At 40.7% G+C, this 24253-nt stretch overlaps 1 protein-coding gene across 17 annotated transcripts in view; it reads right to left on the reverse strand.

Annotated features, from left to right (window-relative positions):
- The window catches only part of GRIP1 (glutamate receptor interacting protein 1), a 695200-nt gene that overhangs the window by 146628 nt on the left and 524319 nt on the right, over positions 1-24253 (reverse strand). For all 17 annotated transcript variants that reach the window (XM_045062041.1, XM_023257209.2, XM_045062046.1 and 14 more), the window contains 3 exons: positions 12832-12967; positions 9572-9717; positions 1513-1596 (listed from right to left, as the gene is read on the reverse strand). In XM_045062041.1, coding sequence (XP_044917976.1) covers positions 1513-1596; positions 9572-9717; positions 12832-12967 — 366 coding nt within the window. The remainder of the gene's footprint in view (positions 1-1512; positions 1597-9571; positions 9718-12831; positions 12968-24253) is intronic.

Raw genomic sequence — 24253 nt, forward strand, 5'->3', positions numbered from 1 at the left:
ATTTGTATATACCACCCTCTGACCCAAAATTACTTGTATATTGACTTTTTACTATATTCATCTAGTTCTTTTACACAGAAATTTAGGAATGGTTAAGGTAAATGATGAAAGTAAAATGATCCTGTTTGCACCACCTAAAAAAAGGAGCTGGTCAGAAAAGGGTACTAATTGCTGGTCTAAACCACTCAGTGAATTCCTCGTTTTCCATTTTCTCTACCGTTCACTCAGGTACTTTGTCTTAAATTCACTGGACTATAATTCCCTGCAGATAGGGGTCCTGTCCTATGACTCTCTAATACTTGGCCCTATGCTGACATGTTGACCTGTCCTTAACAAATACCTGACTGATTGATTTGCTAAATGATTGGTACAGAATGGAATCTAAAGCTTAGTCATTTAAGACAAATCTGTATAAATGAATGTATTTCTTTTATTCCTTGATGCATGTGCATTTATTAAGGTGCTTAGTTAATTAAAAATTTTTTTTAATGTTTATTTTTGAGAGAGAGAGAGAGAGAGACAGACAGAGCACGAGCTGGGGAGGGCAGAGAGGGAGACATAGAATCCAAGGCAGGCTCCAGGCTCTGGGCTATCAGCACAGAGTCCAATGCAGGGCTCGAACTCATGAACCACAAGATCATGACCTGAGCTGAAGTTGGACACTTAACCGACTAAGCCACCTAGGCGCCCCAAGATGCTTAGTTAATTTTAATTCATGTTTTAATAATTTGGATAAATTTTAGACCCTGGTGAAGTATAGAATATAATAGGTAAAAGCAAAAAACATCACAAGATGTGAAATGTTAAAAACATTTCTGATGCATACATAGTTCCCTATTGAACTTTATTGTCATACACAGAATTATGAGTTGTTTATGTATAGTCTTTGAGGGGTGAAACTGCTAATAAGAAAAATAAAATATTAAAAGTCAGAATTACAGCTCAGAATTCATGGTTTTATAGCCAAGTTGGAGTCACCTGAAATCTTTATTACTAATGTCATCCCATAACAAAATAAGTTAAGCTGATGCACATAGGTTCCCAAGGGATCAGATTATCTTCAATCCATTTTTAGAAAGCTACAATAACAAAATGTATTTCAGGAGAAAATCATTTAAGCAAAGTTGTTTAATCCTAGTGTATTAAGTCAAACCAAGCCATATTCATCAACATTTTTGACTCAGAGATACAGAAAAGCATAAAGGGAAAGCAAAAGACATGTAGAAAAGTGGCAAATCAGCAGGATGAATGAATTGACAAGGTTTACAAACAGTGACTTCTTACTCTGTATGGACTGAAAGCAGATGTAAGTCATTTGGGTTCCACTTTGATTCCTACTCATTGCTTTATTTTTTTAAAAGAATGGGTGCAAATATTATAAGGGGACTTTACGCATTGGGAACATCTGTTGTTGCTGTTGTTTTCAGGATGACTTTCTAGTTCGCTCCCAATATTTCATTGACAAATTCTCTAAGAATATCTGATGATTCATGTTTTCTAGCCATCACCTACCTCGGATTACAAAACCAAAGGTATTGCCTTCTTTATGTAATGTGACCTCCACCGTTCGGAAAATAACACTCGATCCTTGAACAGCTGAATGCAGGAAAGAGAGAGAGAAATATATTAAATCATAACAACATTTCCAGTTTTTTTTTTTTAAGTTTATTTATTTTTGGGACAGAGAGAGACAGAGCATGAACGGGGGAGGGGCAGAGAGAGAGGGAGACACAGAATCGGAAACAGGCTCCAGGCTCCGAGCCGTCAGCCCAGAGCCTGACGCGGGGCTCGAACTCACGGACCGCGAGATCGTGACCTGAGCCGAAGTCGGACGCTTAACCGACTGAGCCACCCAGGCGCCCCTCCAGTTTTTTTTAATGTGGCATAAAACACTACAGATCCCCCTTGCAAATAATTCTTGTTATGAAAAATACAAGGACGATAACTTCTTTTCAAAGAAAATGTTAAAAAAATACATACAAATACCATAAAATAGTTGTCTGCATTAGGGACTTAGGCTTAGACCCGAGTGGAATCAAAATCATAGGCACTTCCTTTCTTCTTATGTAGCCAGCTTCTAGCTAGAGTGTAATCTTCACATCGTTAAAACTCTATATACCAGGAGAGATACTCTTCATGTAATCAATAGAATTATTTTCCCTTTGTGAAATGCAAAAGCAATATGATTTTTGTAAACCTTGAAATAATTAATGTATTTACATTTATTTTTGGAGGAAATGCAGGAAGAAAAAGTATTACTCTCAAATTACCACTAATAGATTAGGCGATGAAGACAGGTTTTCTGACACGATGCACAGCAACTAACAAAGACATCAGCAACCCAAATCATACCTGGAGGGCAAAAGTATTTCTGTACATTCAAAATGTTACTGCTGTCTAATAAAATATTTACTTGATTTCATTTGATACTATCATGCTTATGTTATGTTTGCCTGCTTACGGCTCTTACTTCACAAAATAAAACTGCATGGCCAAGTTGATATCTCTAATTAATATCACATACAGTATTCGTGTGTAATACGGGGTGTAGGTTGTATGAAGGTATAGTAACGAAACTCTTCTGTGAGACTGTTTCCAGGAAAGTGGTGGGTAATTCTGCTTAGATAGTACACTATTGCTGAATTAAAAAACAACAACAACAACCAAATTTCCACAAATTAATATTTCATCATTATGGATACAGGGATGTTTTTATTCAGAGAGAGAAAAGAATTTGCAAGTACAGAATCTGATGGTCTTAGATCCTTAAGTGAATTTGTACAATGATATCTAATTACTTAATGCTGTGGTCCTTATCAATGGCATATTTTTAACATTGCGATTAGATTTTGAAAACTTTATTGCATGAAACATTTATCAATAAGAAATATATGATGGAATATAGGTATAGATTCTAAAGATAGAATTTAATTGTATCTATTAAAAGAACATTTCTTGCCATTTACAGAAATAGGAAGTAATTTTAATTTAGCATTGATTACAATTATTTTTAATTATCAGAAATTCTGAATCCTCAAAGGAATAGACATGATTATGAAAAGCACACAGATAAATTCACAAAACTGCGCACATCTGGCTGGGATATAAAGTACGTCACGAACTTGGATCTGCTGAAAAACAACATAACCCTACAGCTGAACAAATGTTTTGGTATACTGCTGATTTAATTAAATGTCATATTCTTGCTAGCAAGGGAATTTCAGTTCATTTTAATCAGCTAGGAACGGTACACAAATAGCTGAAAGTGTTGAGGTACAGTTTTAATTAAATGAAAGAAACTGAGTTCAAATCAAACGTTTTCTTATTTTCATGACAAACAAGCCACTTGAGGTAATTGGTTGAGAACACGATCTTTTTGTTCTAATGAAACAAATAGAAAGGAAAGGAAAAGATACAGGGAGAAAGAATTAATGAGCGTCCACTGTGTGCCAGGAAATCTGCAAAGTGGTTTACAAATACTATTTCATTTAAACATTAAATCGGCTTTAAATTCTATACAACCAAATTCTAATTCGGGGCCACCTGTCCTTGTTGGCCGGGTGTCTGTTCCGGGAACGAAAGGCACTGTAGTTTGGTGGCTCAGTCGGTGAAGCGTCCGACTTCAGCTCGGGTCATGGATCTTACCGTTGGTGAGTCTGAGCCCCACATCGGGCCCTGTGCCGACAGCGTGATGACTGCTTGGGATTCTCGTCTCCCTCTCTCTGTGCCCCTCTTCTGCTCTCTCTCTCTCTCTCTCTCAATCAAAATTAATAAATAAACCTCAAAAAAATGTTTTAAAAAAGGCACCATAGTTCACCGTAGTTTGAATTTTGCTTGAGCTCAATCTTGTGGACCACAAACTCCTACATTCCAATCTAGAGTCAATATAAAGACTTCTAGGATTATCTACAGCTTTGGATTATCCATACTCTTGCTGTTTATCCTTCACAAAAATAAATGTGAATGTTAACTACATTTTGATACTTAATGAAATAGATTTGGTCTTCATAATTTTCATTTGCATGACTGGATCTTGGTGACTGGGTTTTCATATGCAATAGCAGGACCCCCGCTATTGCCACGTGCATTTTATTCATTACTTCACATTTGTGTATGTGGACATAATGGATCCACATAAGGAGCTTCCCCAGAGAATCAAATGCAGTACACAGAAGGGTTAAGTTGAAATGAATATTGCAAAGCAAAAATACTTCTCAGTATTTTAGTGGTGCTGCTGTCCCTTGTTTCTATATGTGAATATGCATGTACTGCTATCCATATTATTTTGCTATGGCAGATTAGATTTTTCTACATCATATACTATTTCCCTGACTCCTCAACTCCTACCTCAATAGCATGATAAGGGTTGTATACTTTCCCTCCTCAATATGTTGGGCTTCCCAATGTGACTCGCTTTGGCCAATGGGATGTTAAGAGATGTAATAAGCACTTGGTTGGAAATGTGCTCGGGTAGTTGGGACTATCCTGCTTTTCCTCTGCTATGGCCACAGGAAGAGCTTTCTCTGGGTGGTTTCTGCTCCTTCAGACTGAATCCCAGAAGGAACCACGTGGAGGAGACCGGAGACTGCTCCCCCCGCTCCCCATCGTCATCATCATCATCATCATCATCATCATCATCATCTGTCACCTGTCTATCTCTCTTAGAATTGGAATTGAGAAGAGGCAATCACAGGGACACACTTTAACACATCTTTTTGAATTAAAGAACTCCGTCTGATAGAAAGCTAATCTGATTTAGCCGACGGTTTAACAGTGAGGATTGCCTTTGCCAATCAGATTCTGTAGCAGACATTTTCCATAAAATAAATGAGGCAAATACGTAGCTCTAAGGTCTGAATGGAAACTTCACTTAAAGGTATATAAAATGAACAGCATGCCAGAAATTATATCCTTTCCAATGATTTAAGCTTATAATAAATAAAGAATGTTAGGTGGCTTACTAAAAAATAAATGAGGATTATGGTTTCAAAATTCTTTAGGGATTATGTCACCACAAAACATGAAGGCATTGCTCTAGACCAACTTTTAATTTTTAATTTTAGAGAGAGAGAGCATGCAGGGGAGAGAGACAGAGAGAGAGAATCCCCAGCAGACTCCACGCTCAGTGCAGAGCTTGACATGGGGCTCGATCCCATGACCCCGGGATCATGACCCGAGCCAAAACCAAGAGCTGGACACTCAACTAACTGAGCCACCCAGGTACCCATAGACCAACTTTTTTTTTTTTTTTTTTTTTTTAACATTTATTTATTTTTGAGACAGAGAGAGACAGAGCATGAACGGGGGAGGGGCAGAGAGAGAGAGGGAGACACAGAATCGGAAGCAGACTCCAGGCTCTGAGCCATCAGCCCAGAGCCTGATGCGGGGCTCGAACTCACGGACCGCGAGATCGGGACCTGAGCTGAAGTCGGATGCTCAACCGACTGAGCTACCCAGGCGCGCCCCCCCATAGACCAACTTTTAATACATAAATATCTATGATACAGTTTGGAAATATTCTCTCTAAATACAGTCTCAAAACTACAATGTAATTCTAAAGTCAAAAAGAACCTTAGAGCTCATGTAGATCAACCACTCCATTTTCATAAAGAATCTGAGTCTTACAAAAGGTAAGTGGTTTGAGCAAGGTCAGAATTCCATTCCTTCTCTATCAGATCACATACACACAGACATGCAACAAATATCCTTCCTCCACTTCTTTCTGGACTCTGGGGGTGGCTGAGCCTCAAATGATGTGATTCTTGAGAGTTACCTGTCTCGGCCTTGGCCTTGGGCAGCTTACTTTTCAGCAATCTGCTCTCTCCCTAGGGCCTCACTGCAGCGGCTTTGTCCAGCTCTAGCAGTCTGAGCTCAGTGAAGGGGATGTTTATTAATCCCTTCAACCTCCCTGAACTCAAAGATCTTATTAATTTACCCAAACGTAATAGAGACAGAGATAATCCTTGGAGAATAGATCTCTTCTATCTGATTTCTACCATCGAATTCACACTTTTGTTTTAAAAAATATTTTTCCTCTTCCTCATCAGCTTTAATGCACGAGGAAGGAAAAGGTGGTATAATCACCAAGTCATGATAGGTTTTAACTCCTGTATATGTCTGATATCCACTCTACTCTTTAACCTTACTGATGCTATATTTGTTCAGGATGTCACCTCTCTTTTGGAAAACTGTAACAGCCTTCAGGCGGCTGATAGCCTCTTATCTATTCTCCATTTGGCTTCCTAAAATGAGAAGTCTAAACACTCAAATCTGTTGATGATGTTCATTGGCTTTAAAAGCCTTTAAAGGCTTCTCGCTGCCCACCTGATTTATCCAGGCTCCACCAGTGGGGCTTCCACCATTTTGTTCCTGTCCACCTCACTGGCCTTATCTCCCTCCAGGTCCTCTCTTTCCCTTTGTGCCTCAACCACAAGAGTACGTTTGTGGTTCAAACCTGTGCACTGGGCTAAGTTCCTCCTTCCTTGCTCTCCCCTCTGCCCAAAATGTTCCTCTTCTTACTGGATCTGCATAACCTCCTTCAAAGCTTCTCAAACTCCTCGCTGTAGTTCACACATAATTTGGCAAATCTCCACTACTGGCCTTACCCCTGGAAAGCTGTACTAAGAGTTTGTTTTAGAAAGAGGGTGTGTTGGGGCGCCTGGGTGGCGCAGTCGGTTGAGCGTCCGACTTCAGCCAGGTCACGATCTCGCGGTCTGTGAGTTTGAGCCCCGCGTCGGGCTCTGGGCTGATGGCTCAGAGCCTGGAGCCTGTTTCTGATTCTGTGTCTCCCTCTCTCTCTGCCCCTCCCCCGTTCATGCTTTGTCTCTCTCTGTCCCAAAAATAAACGTTGAAAAAAAAATTTTTTTAAAAAAAGAAAGAGGGTGTGTTTTGTTGATATTTATTTCCCCAGTGGAATCAAAATGGTTAATCCAAGAGCATTAGCTCTAGATGTCTGGATTCTCTTAACTCCTTGGCGATGCTTTGAGATAGTGATTTCAAAACAAATGGACTCCTTTAAAGTAAAAGAAAACACAGTACTTTCAGTGGAATAATAATAATGTAATAATGACTAACAGGCACTATATCTTACTGAGTACATGACGATGATCCAAATATTTCACATGATTATAGCCTTGAATTCTGACAAAAATTCTACATCTATTATAGCCATTTTACAGATGAGAAACCTAAGGCTCAGAGAACTTAAATAACATGCCCAAGGTCACACAGCTGGACAGGGGGAGAAACTGATATTTAACTAGTGACACAGTCCAAGCTCTCAGCGCTCGATTTTACTGTCTACTCCTGCTGAAAATGAAAAATGTTACAGGGAGGTTTTTGAACACAGACCTCAATTGATTTTGTTATAAAAACACCATTATACTTTTGGTGTTGGATTTTATGTTCAGAATAAGAACTCATGACTGGTCATATACACTCACTCCCTGAGTGCTCACGTTTGGTCCCAAAGCTTCAAACACCCTCTATATTCCCATTACTCTAAATGTACATTTCCAGCCCAGATCTTTCTCCCAAACTCCTAACCCCATCTCCAGTGCTTTTCTTGACATTTCTTCTTTGCACATCAAAGAGACACGTCCACTGTAGCATTTCAAACAATGAACGTCTTCTGATGGCCCCCTTGCAAATCAGCCCTGCCCACATTCTTGCCCAACCCCATGAATGGCAACCCTGCCCGTCCGGTTGCTCAGGCCCAAAATCTCAGGGGGCCTTTGACTCCTTTATTTCTGTACAACCCACATCCAATCTGTCAGGAGGTCCTGATGGCTCTACCCTCAAATAGATCAAGAAGGTAACTGCTTTTCGCCATCCTCACCACCGTCTCTCACCGGGATCACGACAACAGCCCCCAGCTGGTCTCCCAGCTTCCACCCTAGCCACTGCAGTCTGTTCTCAACACAACAGCCTGAGGGAGCCTTTGAAAACAGGAATTAGACCCTGTGCCTCCTGCCCCAACTCATACAATGCCATCCTCTATCACCCAGAGCCAAACTTAAGGTCCTTCCAATGGCCTCCAAATATACCTCATCCTTTACATTTTTGACCTCCTCTTCTACTTCTCTTCACGCTCACTCTGCTCCTGCCAAATTACCCTTCTTAACGTCTCTCCAACAACCCCAGTGTATTCCTGCCTTTGATCTTAGCACTGGCTGTTCTCTCTGCAGTTCTCTTTCCCCAGAAATCCACACGACCAACTTTCTCACTGCCTTCAAGTCACCGACACAGCCTCAGTGAGGGTTTTCCGAGCCACCCGATTTCAAACTGCAATCCCACACCTCTCCCCACCTTCCCAATCCCTCTCCTGGCTCTTTCTTTTTTCTCCTAGCATTCATGACCCCTAGCATTCATGCTGTCCAGTTTACTTATCTACTGGGGTCTTGTTTTGTTATCCGTCTTCCCTTGTCTAAATGTAAACTCCACCAGTATACAACGCGGCGGCCGCAATGTAACAAATGCTCAATAAGTCATTGCTGAACAAATGAGTTATTATCAATGATTAATATTCAGTCTGAGTTCTCACTGGCATAGAAAAGCAAAGGGCTTTGTCAGGCTGGCATCTACGTTGACAGCTTAATAATAGGAGACGTGGTGTTAGCAGAGCATGGCTTAAATGCAGACCCGCAGTAACACACAGCATAAGTGTATGTCACAACGAATAAGCATATGGACTTTGGAGTCAGGGAGCCTGGCTTCACATACTGATTCTGCTGCCTATTTATTTGGGAAAGATACTTTACTCAAGCCTCTGTAAATGAGAAATTTAATGTTAATAATGCCTCTCTTATAGTGCTAATGTATACATTATTTATCAAAAATTTTTATAGTGCCAGCTACTGTTCTAACTGCTTTACAAATACTAACTCATTTAATCCTCACAGCAGCTATATGAGCAGGAACTAACATTACGCCCATTTCCCAGATGTGGAAACTGAGACACAGAAAGCTTGAGCAACTTCCTCAAGGGCACGCAGTTAAAGGTGAAGCTGGGATCTGAACCTGGCTCTTTGACATCCAAGTCCAGCTCTGCTAGGCTGACACTCCTTATGGTGAGAATGAAGCGGATCTGTGCAGGTCAGGTTCCTTATAAAGCCAGACATTTAGTAAGCTCTGGAAATGTGTTGGCTACTCTTGTTACATTACTATTATTTTTACTTGGTAAGAATGTGCTTTGAATAAATTTTCATGCTTCAGAAACTAACATAACTATACAAGAATCAACACAGAACACATTAAACATGCTTTTCCTAACCCTCGTCCCTCTGTGCAGAGCTTGGATCGAACTTAATGTGCAGACCTTACAAATGGTGATATACACAGATGACCTTAATGGAACACAAGTCCTGTATAATTTTATTGTTATCTGAGCTCTTTTTGATTCTTCCGGAGTGGGCTATAGGTGTATCAATTTAAATAATTTCTAAATATCCAGAAACGGTGTTCTATCACTCCTGTAATGAGACAACAATGCCAAAAGGGGAAACATGGAGAATGAATTGTTTTAGGCAGAGGGGTGGCGTAGCTGTCCCGCCCCTGAACTGTGATTACTTACAGACTGGCGGCAGCTCATACTCGACTTCAAGAACCACTCTTTCCCCAACGTTCTTCAGCAAGCTGATGATCTCATCGTGGCGGAACTTGGCCAGGTTGATCCCATTCACTGCTTTGATGTAGTCACCCACATCCAGCTGATCGCTTCTGCAAAATAGGCAAGGTGGCTTCAGTGGACCCGTCCTCTCCCCAGGCCTGCCCCCGTTTTCCACTTTCCCTTCCTGCAAATGCACGTAAGCCCGGGAGGCCTGCCTGGCAGGAGCCCCTGCCTCCTAGGATACGGAGGGATACTTTGAAATATCCCTCTATTGGATCTGCTACGGTCTCTCATTTTTTTTCCCTAACCCTTTTCCCTCTTTTGTTTTTAAAGAGCACATGAAATAAAATAAACAGGTTTTGGGTTTTTTGTTTTGTTTTGTTGTTGTGGTGGTTTTTTTTGTTTTTTTTGTTTTTGTTTTGTTTTGTTTTTTTTTTTTTTTTGGTTGCTCTGTCCATAAAGAGTTTGGCTCTCTAGAAACAGATGATCCAGATCTTGGCATGCCCAGACTTTTTCTTTCCTTTCATTCTCTCTCATTTTTGCTGCCTGCCTCCTGGACATTTCCTAGCTCTCAGTATCTGCACTGGGAGTTTGTTGAGGGCTAAGGAGAGGGCCCGCTTGTTCTGCTATTGAATGCTTACAGCAGGGCTGATAAAAAAAGAACAAATTACAATGAAAGCATTGGGTTTCAGTACCATTCTCGCCTCTCTTCAACACCATAGAAGAACGACGGCTACTTTGGGGGTTTAGGCAGACTTTACCTCTAAGGCAAGAGCAAGCAATGAGACCAAAGACAGTACTTAAAATTCGCGTCACGGATAAGGACCTTCAATAATACCTTCTCCCCAAACAGAAACATGTGTGCATTTATTTTACCTAAGTCCGGCCTGAATCATTCCTCTTTCGCAAGCTTTCCTCATCTGTGCCAGCCTGCGGTCCATGCTGTCCTTCCTCCCTCGGGTTCACTAACTCACGGGGCAATGTAACCACCCAACGCTCTGTGATGATGCTCACGTTGTGGCAATGCTGTTATTGTTCCCAAACTTTTCATGTTGTTCATACCCATCTTCTCTAGTAAATTATCAGCCCCCTTAGGGCAGAGTTCTTATCTTTAATTATTTTCCTTTACTACTTATAAAATGGTAGTGCCTTAAACAATGACTAATTTGGTCATTGATCATATAACCGGCACAGCGTTACTTTTTTTTTTTATTTCTCCAAATTTTATTTGAATTCCAGTTAGTTAGCAGACAGTGCAACACTGGTTTCAGGAGTAGAATTCAGTGATTCATCACTAACATACAACGCCCAGTGCTCATCACAAGCGCCCTCCTTAGTGCCCATCTCCCAACTAGCCCATCCCCCAGACACCTCCCTCCATCAACCCTCAGTTTGTTCTCTACCATTAAGGGTCTCGTGTGGTTTGTTTCTCTCTCTTCTCTCCCCCCGCCCGCCCCTTCCCATATGTTCATCTGTTTTCTTTCTTAAGGTCCACATATGAATGAAATCATATGGTATTTGTCTTTCTCTGATTAACTTATTTTGCTCAGCATAATGCACTCTCGCTCCATCCACATCATTGCAATCGGAAAGATTTCCTTCTTTTTGATGGCCGAGTAATACTCCATTGCATTGTGATATGTACCACATCTTCTTTATCCATTCATCCATTGGTGGACATGTGGGCAGTCTCCACAGTTGACAATGCCAACAATACTTTAAAATTTTTTTTTAAAGTTTATTTATTTTTGAGACAGAGAGAGACAGAGCATGAACGGGGGAGGGTCAGAGAGAGAGGGAGACACAGAATCTGAAACAGGCTCCAGGCTCTGAGCTGTCAGCACACAGCCCGACGTGGGGCTCGAACTCACGGACTGCGAGATCATGACCTGAGCCGACGTCGGCCGCTTAACTGACTGAACCACCCAGGCGCCCCAACAATACTTTTAATTATAGCATCAATACGACTGAAGATCTTCGCCCTATTTACCTGTGCTACAGGGCCTACCTATGAAAAAGTTCTGGAGACATATGAGACCCTAGCATCAGAGATTGGCCATGACTGTTATAAAATAAAGGAAGCTGTCAGTGTGGAAAGAAATCTCTTCCCTCGTGAAAAAAGGAGATGACGGTGCCTGTGTTGACATCAGCCTATTTCATAAACAGTACCTCAGATTATGAAGCAGTCAATTGGCTTAAGCTTATAAATTGTACAGATGGGTTGATCACCAAAAGTAATCACTATTTTTGATGATCCTTTGTAAGGTTAAGACGGCCCAAACTAGGGGCGCCTGAGTGGCTCAGTCGGTTAAGCGGCCGACTTCGGCTCAGGTCATGATCTCGCGGTCCGTGAGTTCGAGCCCCTCGTCGGGCTCTGTGCTGACAGCTCAGAGCCTGGAGCCTGTTTCCGATTCTGTGTCTTCCTCTCTCTCTGGCCCTCCCCTGTTCATGCTCTGTCTCTCTCTGTCTCAAAAATAAATAAACATTAAAAAAAAAAAAAAAAAAAAAGAAGGCCCAAACTATTTTTGTGATTACGTGGACAAGACTATTGGTGTCCGGGACTTAAGATACATTAACCTCACTTTTAATGAAACCTGACCATTGCATCTGAAGTAAATTTTGAATCTGTCTATAAGGCAAGCCCGCCTGGACCCAGCACGCAGGACATTCTGCCTTTGGCAAGAGCGAGTGCAGTCTGCAGCCCATCGCACGAGGACAGAACGACACCTCCCCATCTAAGCTTCCTATCCTTTTGGAAACCTCATCTTTGTCTTGATGAAAAGGGAAATGTCACAAGTAGAAAAGCAGAGAAGATGGGCGACAAGCGAAATCGTCACTTAGAAACTCGGAGCTGGGTTTCCCTACTCCTGTAGGCTTACCACATCCCTGCACGGGCGCTCCCTGCATACGCATGATACGGGCCATCTGTTCCATTTACATGATCGGAGTGCATCAGTCCCACTACAGCCCGTCTGCTGTCCAGCGGCATAGTTGGCGACTGGAGCCACAAAGTCGTTTTAAAATTAAAGTCTTATGAGGGCCAGGCGGCTCCCCGGTGACTTGGCACGGGCCAGAAAAGCTTCTACAAACACGCCCGGGTGTGCTTCTGCCCGGCAGATGGCAGCTGTCATTTATTTATTAGTGACCGTTTCTGATGGAGCTTCGGTTTTTGGATTAGTCACACCCTGTGTTCCCTTTCCCACGTTTCCCCGAGAGGGAGTTACCTGGCAGCAATTCCCCCTTGCCGCAGGTTAGACACGCGTGGCTTGCCATCCTTGTCAATTCCGCCCGATACCGTCAGCCCGAGGGTAGTGCCTTCCTTCTTCATCAGCTCAACCACGGTGGAGCCCTTGAATTCCTCTGTTAAGAGAAAAGCATTTGCCTTATTAAAGAGAGAAGTGCGAGGCGCAGTTGCGCATGGTGAAGGGACTCCTTCCCATAAACTCTTTCCACTTTCTCTTGGACGAGAAAAGGTCTGTGGCCTCTTTTCCCTTGCAGTTTGCAGCGTGCCTCGTAAAGACGTGCGTGCAGATAAAGTCGACGCAGATATCCCGTTATAGGTTATTAAAATGGGTACCAGTGGGGTAATCCACTCAAGGTTCACAACAAAGAGTCTGACATGGGTTAGATACAAACAATGATATTTGCCCTTTGTTTTCTGCCATCCTCAAGGGACTTTCTCTGGTTTCTCTCCTTGTAACTCCAAAGGGAACAATAGAGAGTTGTAACATAAGGGCCCAGAACAGAGTTTCAAATAATAATACAACAAAAAATAATCTACTTATTTATTTATTGAAGTTTATTTATTTGGAGAGAGAGAGCATGCGAGTGGGGTAGGAGCAGAGAGAGGGGGGAGAGAGACAGTCCCAAGCAGGCTCCACACCGTCAGCACAGAGTCCGATGCCCGGCTTGATATCACAAACCGTGAGACCATGACCTGAGCCGAAACCATGCGTCGGACGCTTAATCAACTGAGCCACCCAAGGGCTTCCAAAATAATTTTAAATAGTAACACATATGCAGCAGCAGACCTCAAGTTCCTGGTACATTTCAGCTGAATAAGCCAATGGGCACAAGAGAAGAGAGCTTTCTACAGATTCAACAAAAAATATTACTGACTCCATTGTTTTCTATCTTTCAGAAAACAAAGTACAATGGCTTCATGTAACAACTCACATCACTTCTTACCAAAATGTGTCACAATATGGTAAGGTGGTGTTGGTCCTCAGAAACTCCAGATAACTGCCATAAATCCCTCATCTCACAGATCTTATCCAGACAAAGTCTATACACCAAGAGGGAACCCAAGTCTTCTGATTTTAGGCACAACAGAAAGTGAGAAACCTTTAAGAATACCCTTTCTTTCAGAAGTAAAAATGAGTCGAGTCAACATTTACCTATCTAGACGTCAATTCTGATCAGCACTGTTTTCAAATTCTCTGTTATATTATTCCCCCTCTGCATACACACTTTCTGGGTAGGGACGGGAAACTCAAGCTTTCTAACTCCTCCCGACTCACATTATGAATTTCGGGAGTTATCAACTTCTAGGACATCAAAGAATCTCATATTAAAATGCAAGAATGGGGGCGCCTGGGTGGCTCAGTCGGTTAAGCGTCCGGCTTCGGCTCAGGTCATGATCTCACAGTCCGTGAGTTCGAGCCCCACGTCGGGCTCTGTGCTGACGGCTCAGAGCCTGGAGCCTGCTTTAGATTCTGTGTCTCCCTCTCTTTCTCTGCTCCTCCCCTGTTCATAATCTGTCTGTCTCTGTCTCAAAAATAAATAAAAACATTAAAAAAAATTTAAAAAAAATGCAAGAATGGACTTTCTTCTTTGAAGAAATCAAAAAGGTTATCGGCCTACCTCTTCCCCTTCCTTAATTACACATAACAGAGTTAATTATCATTTCAAAAATCTATATGAATGCTTATCATAAAAGTTCTTAAATTGTTGCTGCTGGTATACTATCCCAGTAGCTGATGAAAAAAATCCAATCATGTCAATAAAAGGAATGATCATTCATCGGATCTTGGATGGAGAACAGAGTACTCCAGGAAGGAATGCGAGGGGGGCAGGACACTGATTTCTTCAGCAATGTACTGAGTACCATTCCAGGCAAGGCTTTCAAGATTCCCAGGTCCTGGGACCTTAGCACGCAAATACACCCTTTTTCATGACAGACTCATGACCCTGCATACATGAGCTGTTATTGCTTTTTAAAGTAAAAGCCAAGGAAGAGTGTGAATGCTGTCAGCTTCATTCATTACATTTCGTATGAGAGACCAGATAATGATTGAAATTCAATAATCAAAATTCTCGTCATGTGCGTAAACACACAGGGCCTTTTACATCACTTAACAGACGCATTTGAAACAAAATTCCATCATTGGGTGCATTTAATCTGTGCCCTTTTAAAACAGAATAAAACAACCCCTTCTACATCCCATAAAAACATACACAGGCCCAACTGGTATTTAAAGAGGTCAACCTAACAACTGCTATAAGTCCTTCTTGGCAGAAGGGTAGGTATAAATTATTTTAAAAATCAGGTTAGGTAATTAAAGTAATGAGAACTACATAACAGATGAGGACTGTTCACATTACAGAGACATAATGTGCTTAACGATTCTGCCCAACAAAAGAAGTCTTCGCATTTTGTCTAAATATGTACGTTGATCATTTGAACATTTGGTTATAGGTCTGTACGTGAAGAATTAGAAGCATAGTTCTTTAAGGGCCCATCTCAAGGTCAAATCTCAAAGGTCAATCAGAAATGTGCAAAGAAGCAATGATGAAACAGTAATACCAGGCAAGGTAGAAATAAATCTTAACTAATAAAATTTTCATTTCTACTCAAGTTTTCAAGAACATGCTTCCTGCATAAAATGGGCTACCAGTGCACAGGTGCAGCTTTATGGGATGTGCACAATGTAGTTTTCTCCAGAAGGAACCGAGGTCCTTACCAGACTTCTGGCTGAATCCTGAAAATCTAGAAAAACCTTAACTCCTGTTTGTTTTTTTTAAAGTTTATTTCTTTATTTGGGGGGGGGGCGGGGAGCAGGGGAGGGGCAGAGTGAGAGGGAGAGAGTGAGAATCCCAAGCAAATTCTGCACTGTCAGCGTGGGGTTCGATGCAGGGCTTGAACTCACGAACCAGGAGATCACGGCCTGAGCCGAAACCAAGACTCTGACGCTTAACCAACAGAGCCACCCAGGCAGCCCATAGGAAAACCTTAATTCCTTTAATTTAATCTGTGTTAAAATATAAACCCATCTGGGTTTCCTTGTGAACTGGTCAATTCCCCTCTAATGAAAACAATTTTTTTTAATGTTTATTTATTTTTTGAGAGAGAGAGAGAGAGAGAGAGAGAGAGAGAGAGAGAGAACGATTGGGGGAGGGGCAGAGAGAGAGGGAGACACAGAATCCGAAGCAGGTTCTAGGCTCTGAGCCCTCAGCACAGAGCCTGATACGTGGCTCAAACCCACGAACCATGAGATCATGACCTGAGCCAAAGTCAGACGCTTAACCAACTGAGCCACCCAGGCGCCACAATTACCCTTTAATTTTAAAATGTTTCAAATCTTTCCCCAAGAGCCAGTTTTAATAACATGAAAGAAAGAAAATACTGATGTACCAGTTAATTGAGTAATCTGTACATTCATTGATTCAAGTATTTACTGAGTGCCTACGAAGAGCCAGACGATGAAACTCAAAAGACGAGAAAAGTTAGAGATGCTTACAGCCTAGTCACAGAGGCAAAGAAGTCACAGACCAGCATGCCAGAGTGTGGTTTGGGCTAAGGGGGGCATAGAAGGGAAGGTCCTGGCTGCAATAGAAAGTGAAGGCTCAGTGTTCCAAATGCAACATCTATTTCACAATTTTGTCTCCTGTCTAATCTGTCTGTATTTATCGATCAGGATTAGCTGAGCAGAACAGACTAAGGAGGAATCTAAATTAGGCAAAATTCAGGAGTAAAGACAGAATATTGTTGCAAGAAAATGCGCTGAATCACAAGAATGTTAACTGCCAGGTAGGTATCTCTAGACCCTGAAGGATTGACGAAATCTTTTACTGGTGTTTTGAAGGGAACAGGAGAAAAGAAGCAGTCAGAAGAGGGAGGAACATGCTTCTGGAATTTACTTTCTGCTAACTTCCTGCACCCTGCATTAGATGAATCAATCATTTTATGTATCTTTTGGTGTTTAATGTTTGCATAATGACGTAATAGTAAAGAGAAATGATGAACGATGCATTCATTTGCATGAGTTCACTTATTTATCAAAGATTACTTAACAACACTCTGCAGTGAAACACTGGAACTTGGACAAGTCAATACATCGTGACAATTTCTTCATGATTTAAACTGCAAACATCCCTCCCCGAATTAAGAAGAATGTAGCGAAGACAGTAGTATCCCCAAGTTAGTAAGCAGCACAGGGAATAGATGATGCTCAGCTGGCAAGGAGTGAGACGGTTCTGGACTTGGCATCTTCCTTAATCACCAGATTTAGTGATCTTAGCAAAGAAATTGCAGGTTTACTTCTGTAGGAGTACTCACTCAACATAACCAACGAGAATCACACTGCCAGTGTAGGATTTAGTTGTTTGCTGCTTTTCCTTGGATTTATAATTCAATACTCTTAATTGCTAAACTCCAGAAAGTTTTAAGAAAAGTACCAATGATGCCTGGTGAAAACAAGAGAATTTTGAGAAGTTCTTGCAAATAAGAAAATTGGTTACAAAATTAATATGCCGAAAACCATATCCTTTGTATAAGCAAATAGACAGTTGGAAGTTATCACAGAGGGAAAAAAAAAACCCGTTGACAATAAGCAAAAAAATAAAACATGAAAAAAAATTTAATGAAAAACCTACAAGATGTATGTGAAGAAAACTTCAAAAACACTTCTGAGGAACATAGGATCAGAAAAAACGTAAAAAGCATCTCACTCATTCATTCAATAAAAAACTGAGTGCTTACTATATGCCAGGCATTGTTCTAGGCTTTGGAGACTGAGCAAAACTGAAAAAAAGTTTGGAAACCAAACAAAACAGAGAAAATCCTTGCCATCTAGGAACTACTACTCCAGTGGGTAGCATAAACTAACATCAAAAATATGTCAATCCTCCCTAAATTAATCTATGAAGTTCACAATATCAATAAAAATGCCAATAAGATCTATTTAATACTATTGCAAAAATGGAACATGCATCCTTGTAAAGGTTCTGTGAAAAATTATGGTCCCAAAGTAGACCTGTTTAATGTTGCTATGAAAGAATATAGAGAGCCCGCCCATGATGCCAACCTGAATGAGTTAATGGAGTTGTGACTGGATGTTACATTACAAACTGTATCTCCCCAGATACCCCAGAAGCGTGAGCCTGGAGTGCGAAGTCTGACAAAGCCTCCGTCTCTGCCTCCCAGGCATTGGTCAGAGTCTGGATCTGCTTGGCTATACCGAAGAGAAGAGAAGAGAAGAGAAGAGAAGAGAAGAGAAGAGAAGAGAAGAGAAGAGAAGAGAAGAGAAGAGGGGAGGGGAGGGGAGGGGAGGGGAGGGGAGGGGAGGGGAAGGGAGGGGAGGGGAGGGGAGGGGAGGGGAGGGGAAGGGAGGGAAGAGAGAAAGGAAGACAAAGAAAAAAGAAAAGAAGTAGCACAGACATATGGCATTCAGAACCCATCATTAGACTGTCTTAGAGTTTTGTAATACTGGTTTGCATGAAATAAAGGTATGGCGTAAGAATCTTATTTTGTTCTGTAAAACTCTTGGTGCCTGGACATTTTTGCTTCATTGCTTGTTTAAAAAAAGAAAAATAGGCTTAGACCAGAAAAAGAGAGTCAACTCTAATTGTTGGCAAGTCCCTAAATTTTAGGGGCTAAATGAACAGGGAATCACAAAGTGCACAATTTCAACAGTTGCTGAAAGTGGGGGAACAAAAAATGATGATGACAACAAAGAGTGACAAGGGCTATGACAAAAGTAAATAAAGGTGCAACCTGGGAGGACCCCTAATCAGGCTGAGCAAGTAGTGCTCTGAATGGCTCCCTGGAAGAATTATCCCTGAGCCATTCTGAAGACAGCCTCAGTTCAGCGAATGGAGGAGGGAAGGTGTTAGAGGCACAGGAACGGTTAATGGTAGGTGATTACACGGGTTCTGGGGAGAGGAGATCCATCAATTCAATTTGCACTTTGTCAATTCTGGCTGCGTGGTAGAATCAGTTGGGGAGCTTTTCAAATAGCAATGCCTGGGATCAACCGAGAACAAATCATCAGAATACCCCCTGATGGGAATGTTTTAAATTAAACTTTTAATTTTGAGGTAACCGTAGACTCTCACGCAGGTTTAAGAAATACTATAGAGAGATCCCTTGGACCCTTTGTCTGGTTCTCCCCTGTGGTAACATCATGCAAAACTGTAATACAATATCACAAGCAGTTTATTGACATTGATGCAGTCAAGATACAGTATCACAAGTTCCCTCATATTATCTGGTATAGTCCTACCCACTGGTCTCCTCCCTGGACACCTTCCTTAACCCCTGGCAACCCCTGACCTATTTTCTATGCTTATAACTTTGTCATTTAAAGAATGCTAAGTAAATTTAATTCCACAGTATGAACACTCTGTGGTTGACTTTCTACATTCAGTATAATTTTCCATACCGTAACAATAGTTGGTTCCTTTTTATTGCCAAGTAGGAGTCCATGGCATAGATATACCACAGTCTGTTTAACCATTTAACTCTTGAAAGATGTGTTGGTTGCTGCTAGTGTAGGGCTATTGTGAATAAAGCTGCTATAAACATTCAGGCACAGGTGTTTGTGTGGACACAATTATTCATTTCTCTGGAATAAATGTCCAGAGAATGTCCAGTAAAATTGCTGGGTCATATGCTAGTTGTACATTTATTTTCTAAAAAATGGCTAAGTCGTTTTCCAAGGTAGCCATACCATTTTATATTTCCGACAGCAGTGTATGAAATATCAGTTTTTCGGGGCGCCTGGGTGGCGCAGTCGGTTAAGCGTCCGACTTCAGCCAGGTCACGATCTCGCGGTCCATGAGTTCGAGCCCCGCGTCAGGCTCTGGGCTGATGGCTCAGAGCCTGGAGCCTGCTTCCGGTTCTGTGTCTCCCTCTCTCTCTGCCCCTCCCCCGTTCATGCTCTGTCTCTCTCTGTCCCAAAAATAAATAAACGTTGAAAAAAAATTAAAAAAAAAAGAAATATCAGTTTTTCTACATCCTGTCCAGTACTTGATGTTGTGACTGTTTTTTTATTTTAGCTATGCAGATAGGTGTATCAGTAATATCTAATTGTGGTTTTTATTTTTGCATAATTTGAGTCCTTTCCCTAGTGGGAAATGTTGAACATTTTTGTGTGTGTGTGTCCTTATTTTCCATCTGCATATTTGCTTTGGTGAAATGTCTCTTTATGTCTTTTGCCCATTTTCTAATTAGATCGTTCACTTTTTTACTGTTGAGTTTTGAGAGTTGCTTATATATTCGAGATACTAACCCCTTGTTGGTTACGAGATTTGCAAATATTTTCTCTCAGTCTTAGACTTTCTTTTCATCCTTTTAATAAGGTCTTCTGCAGAACAAACATTTTTAATTTTGATGAAGTCCAATCAGTCATTTTTCCTTTTACAGGTCATGCTGTTAGTGAGTCTAAGAACTCTTGGCTGAGCCCTAGATCCTGAACATTTTCTCCTATACTTCTTCTACAGTTTCTAAAAGTTCTATAATATTATGGTTTACATTTAAGTCTCTGAGCCATTTTGAATTAAATTTTGCATAAAGTGTGAGACTTAGTCAAAGATTCATATATTTTTTTGAGGGCAAAGGGCTATAGATGACCAATTGCTTCGGTAACCATTTGTTGAACAAGCTATCTTTACTCCACTGAATTGTTTTTGCATCTTTCCAAAAATAAGTCAATTCCTGGATTCTTTATGTTGTTCCACTGATGTATTTATTCCTCCACAGATACCACACAGACTTTATTACTGTAACTATATAATAAGTCTTGAAATTGGGTAGGCTGATTCCTCCTACTTTATTGTTCTAGCTAGTCTAGTTCCTTTGCCTTTCCATATAAATTTTGGAATACTCTTATCTTCATCTACAAAAATTTTCCTGGTATTTTGAAAGGACTTGTATTTAAGCCAGTATGTCAATTTGGAAAGAATAAACATCTTTACTATGTTGAGTCTTCTAATCCATGAGCATGTTATGTCTCTCCAGTTAGGCAGACCTTCCTTGATTTAATTCATCAGCATTTTGTAGTTTTCAGGATACAAGTCCTATACATGTTTTGTTGGTTTTAGACCTAATTATTTCATTGTTGGGGGGAAAACTGCAAATGATATTATGTTATTAATTTTGATGTACATCTGTTTATTTCTAGTATATAAATATGCAATTGATTTTTGTATATTTATCTTGTATCTTGTAGTCTTGCCGAACTCACTTAACAGTTCAAGGAGTTTTTGTTGTTGTTGTTTTGTTTTTGTTTTTGTGGATTCCTTAGGGTTTTCTATGTAGCCCATCATGTCATCTGCACAAAAGGACAATTTTATTTGTTTCCAAACTGTACACCTTTTATTTTCCTTTCCTACCTAAAGCATGAGGTAGCACTTTCAGCACAATGGTGAATAGGAGTAGTGACAGTGGATATCCTTCCTTCTTCCCTATCTTAGGGGAACGACATTAAATATTTCATCATTAAGCATTATGTTAGCTGTGGGTTTTCGTAGATACTCTTCGTCAAGTTGAGGAAGTGTCCCTCTATTCCTATTTTTCTGAGGGTTTTTATCATGATGAGTAGGAATTTTGCCAATTTTTTTTGCACTGATTAATTGATCAAGTGATTTTTCTTCTTTAATGTGATAATGCACTGGATTGCACTGATTTTCTAATATTAAACCAATCTTGCAACCCTGAAATAAATCTCACTTGCTAATTATATTCAATTCATTTTCTGTATTGATGGATTCTATTACTAATATTTTGGTAAGGATTTATTTTGCATCTATATTCATGAGAGATATAGTGTGTAATTTTATTTCTGTACTATCTTTGGTTTTGGTATCAGGATAATAATGCTAGCTTCATAACATGAATTGGAATACATTTCTTTCTTTCCTATTTTATGGAAGAGTTTATCTGGAATTGATGTTTATTTTTTTAAACATTTGGTATAATTTTCCAAGGAAGCCATTTAAATCTGAACATTTTTCTTTTTGGACGTTTTAAATTACAAACTAAATTTCCTTAATAGTTACGGGACTATTTAAATTAACTATGTCGTATTGTGATGAGTTGTGGTCATTTGTGCTTTTCAAGGAATTGGTCCATTTCAATTGGATGCAAATCCTTGCAGGTGGGGAACTGGACATAGGCATTTTTTTTTTTAAAGCTCCCAGGTGATTGTAACATGTATTCAAGATTCAGAGACACTGAGTTAGGGTTCGGTGCATGAGGAAAATTGGTAGAAAACAGACTGGGAAGCAAACAAAGGAAGTGTTCAGATTTATGTTCTAGGAAAGGTAAGCCTGTTATTTACTGTGAAGCAGTAGACTTGGAAATGATGGCATGAAGCACCGGCGAAAAAGTCACTAGATTTGAGTCAAGGAGAACCACTAGAAGCCACCTCAGTGATACATTAATTAAGTTAGGCTTTGCTGTGTCAACAAAGTGAAAAATGAGTAATTGCTTGACCACAACAGAGACTCATACGCCAGTCTAAGGTGGGTGTTCCTGATCCTTAGTCAGCTCCTCTTCACGTGATGGTTCAGGGATCTCCGCTCTTTTCAATTTTATGACTCTGTCACCTTCTAGGGCTCTGGTTTCCAAACTGTGCACTAAGGTGCCTCAAGGTTCCCTAGTGAACTCACAGGAGCACCATGGACTATTGTAAATTTCTGAGGAGCATAGAGCCATACTTGACATCTTTCAGACACAACACTATGTACCAGCTGCCAGCAGTGTTGCTCAACATTGGCTCATATTATATCGCTTTTGTTGATGCCCTATCTTTCCAAAGTTAGGTTTTGGGTTTTAGAAAAAGGGAGTTCCACATGAAAATCAATGTGGAACAGGAAATGAGGCTGCCACTCTTTAATCTGATTTGGAAGTTTGAGAAGCTGTGCGATGCCCAGTAACCACACATGTACCACTACTAAGTATTCTGGTTCTTCCAGTTTATACGTATTGTTTTTCAAATGTCTATTAAGTGGTTAGGATGCAATATGTACTATACCATTTGGACGTCACTACCTAATAAATGGAACTATTGATATTTCATTTCACCTAGAGCCGCTATGAAAAAATTACCGAGGCACTAAGGGCTGTCAACGGAGAAAGTTTAGAAACTCTTGCCCTAGGACTCTGTCTTGTCTCCATTCACTCGGTTGAAGGGGCAAAAGGGCTTTCTTAAAAGCCAAAATGGCCTACTTCTGTTCATAGTCCAGTGGCAAGGACTTGTTTCATGTCCGCACCTAAGTATCAGGGAGGCTAAGAATTGGAGTGTAGACAGATGCCAAAACAATAAAGGTGGGGTGGGTTTTTAGAAACAGGTAGGAAACACCTGAGAGACTGAAATCCATCCGCAGCTGTATGGATGGCACGGGCTCCAGATATATTGAGGAAGAACTGCCCTGAGTGGGAGACAAATCAGTGTGTGGGGAGCAAGGATCTGTGAGGAACAAGAGGACCTCAAGGATTCCAACTTTTTTGGTGGGATATTGATGTCTGTCCGTAAGAAGGGGAATCTGGAAAATGCGACAAAGTTTGTGTTGTTGTGCCTCATTGGAGAGGGGGTAGTCACATGATATAATGTCACAGAGAGAGAAGTAAAATGTGATTTAAATATCAGGGAAACACCTAGTGTTAGTATAGTTTTCATCATACCTTAAGCAAAGAAGGTAGTCTGTAAGACCCCCACCCTATAGCTGTAACATAAAAATAGAAAAGTCATTTTAAAAGCAACCACCATAGGCACATCCAGCAAGATAAGCATTGGCAAACCCCTTTACTTCCTGCAGTTCTATTAGCTACGTTGAATTTTAAAAAGAGATCACAAACAGTGAAATGGAAATACTATTGACGAAAACTCTATGCAACGAGTCATAAATTTCCAAATGCTAATGACAGAGATAGTGTTTTTCCTCCTCTGTATGTCCAGTGCTTAGAATGGTGCCTGGCACATTAGTAGGTACTTCCTGGTAACTGCTGAATGAATGAATGAATGAATGAATGAATGAATCCCCCAATCCCAACAGAGGGATGATGACCCGGCAATGAGCACTGGCTTGTAGCAAACAGAATTATTGCTGGATAGTGCAGAAGCAAAATGAGAAAGGAGTAGAATTCGAACAGGAGTAGGCAGGGTTATTTCCCTAAGCTTACACGGTGGATCATCATCATCGTTATTATTTATTTATTTATTTACCATTTCTTTAATAAGGTGGATTGAGGCCCACACCATAATACCACAGCTATATCTATGTATTGCTTCTGGAGAGGATATTATTGCTCACACTACAGTTTTATCTATATATTACTTTTAGTGGTGCCACTTGGAAGTTTATCCCCCTCAGGAAATAAGTAGATGCTTTTTCCAATACTCATTTCAAGTTTCCTCCTAACAA

This window comes from Felis catus, chromosome B4 (assembly GCF_018350175.1).
Source record: "Felis catus isolate Fca126 chromosome B4, F.catus_Fca126_mat1.0, whole genome shotgun sequence".
Lineage (NCBI taxonomy): Eukaryota > Metazoa > Chordata > Mammalia > Carnivora > Felidae > Felis > Felis catus.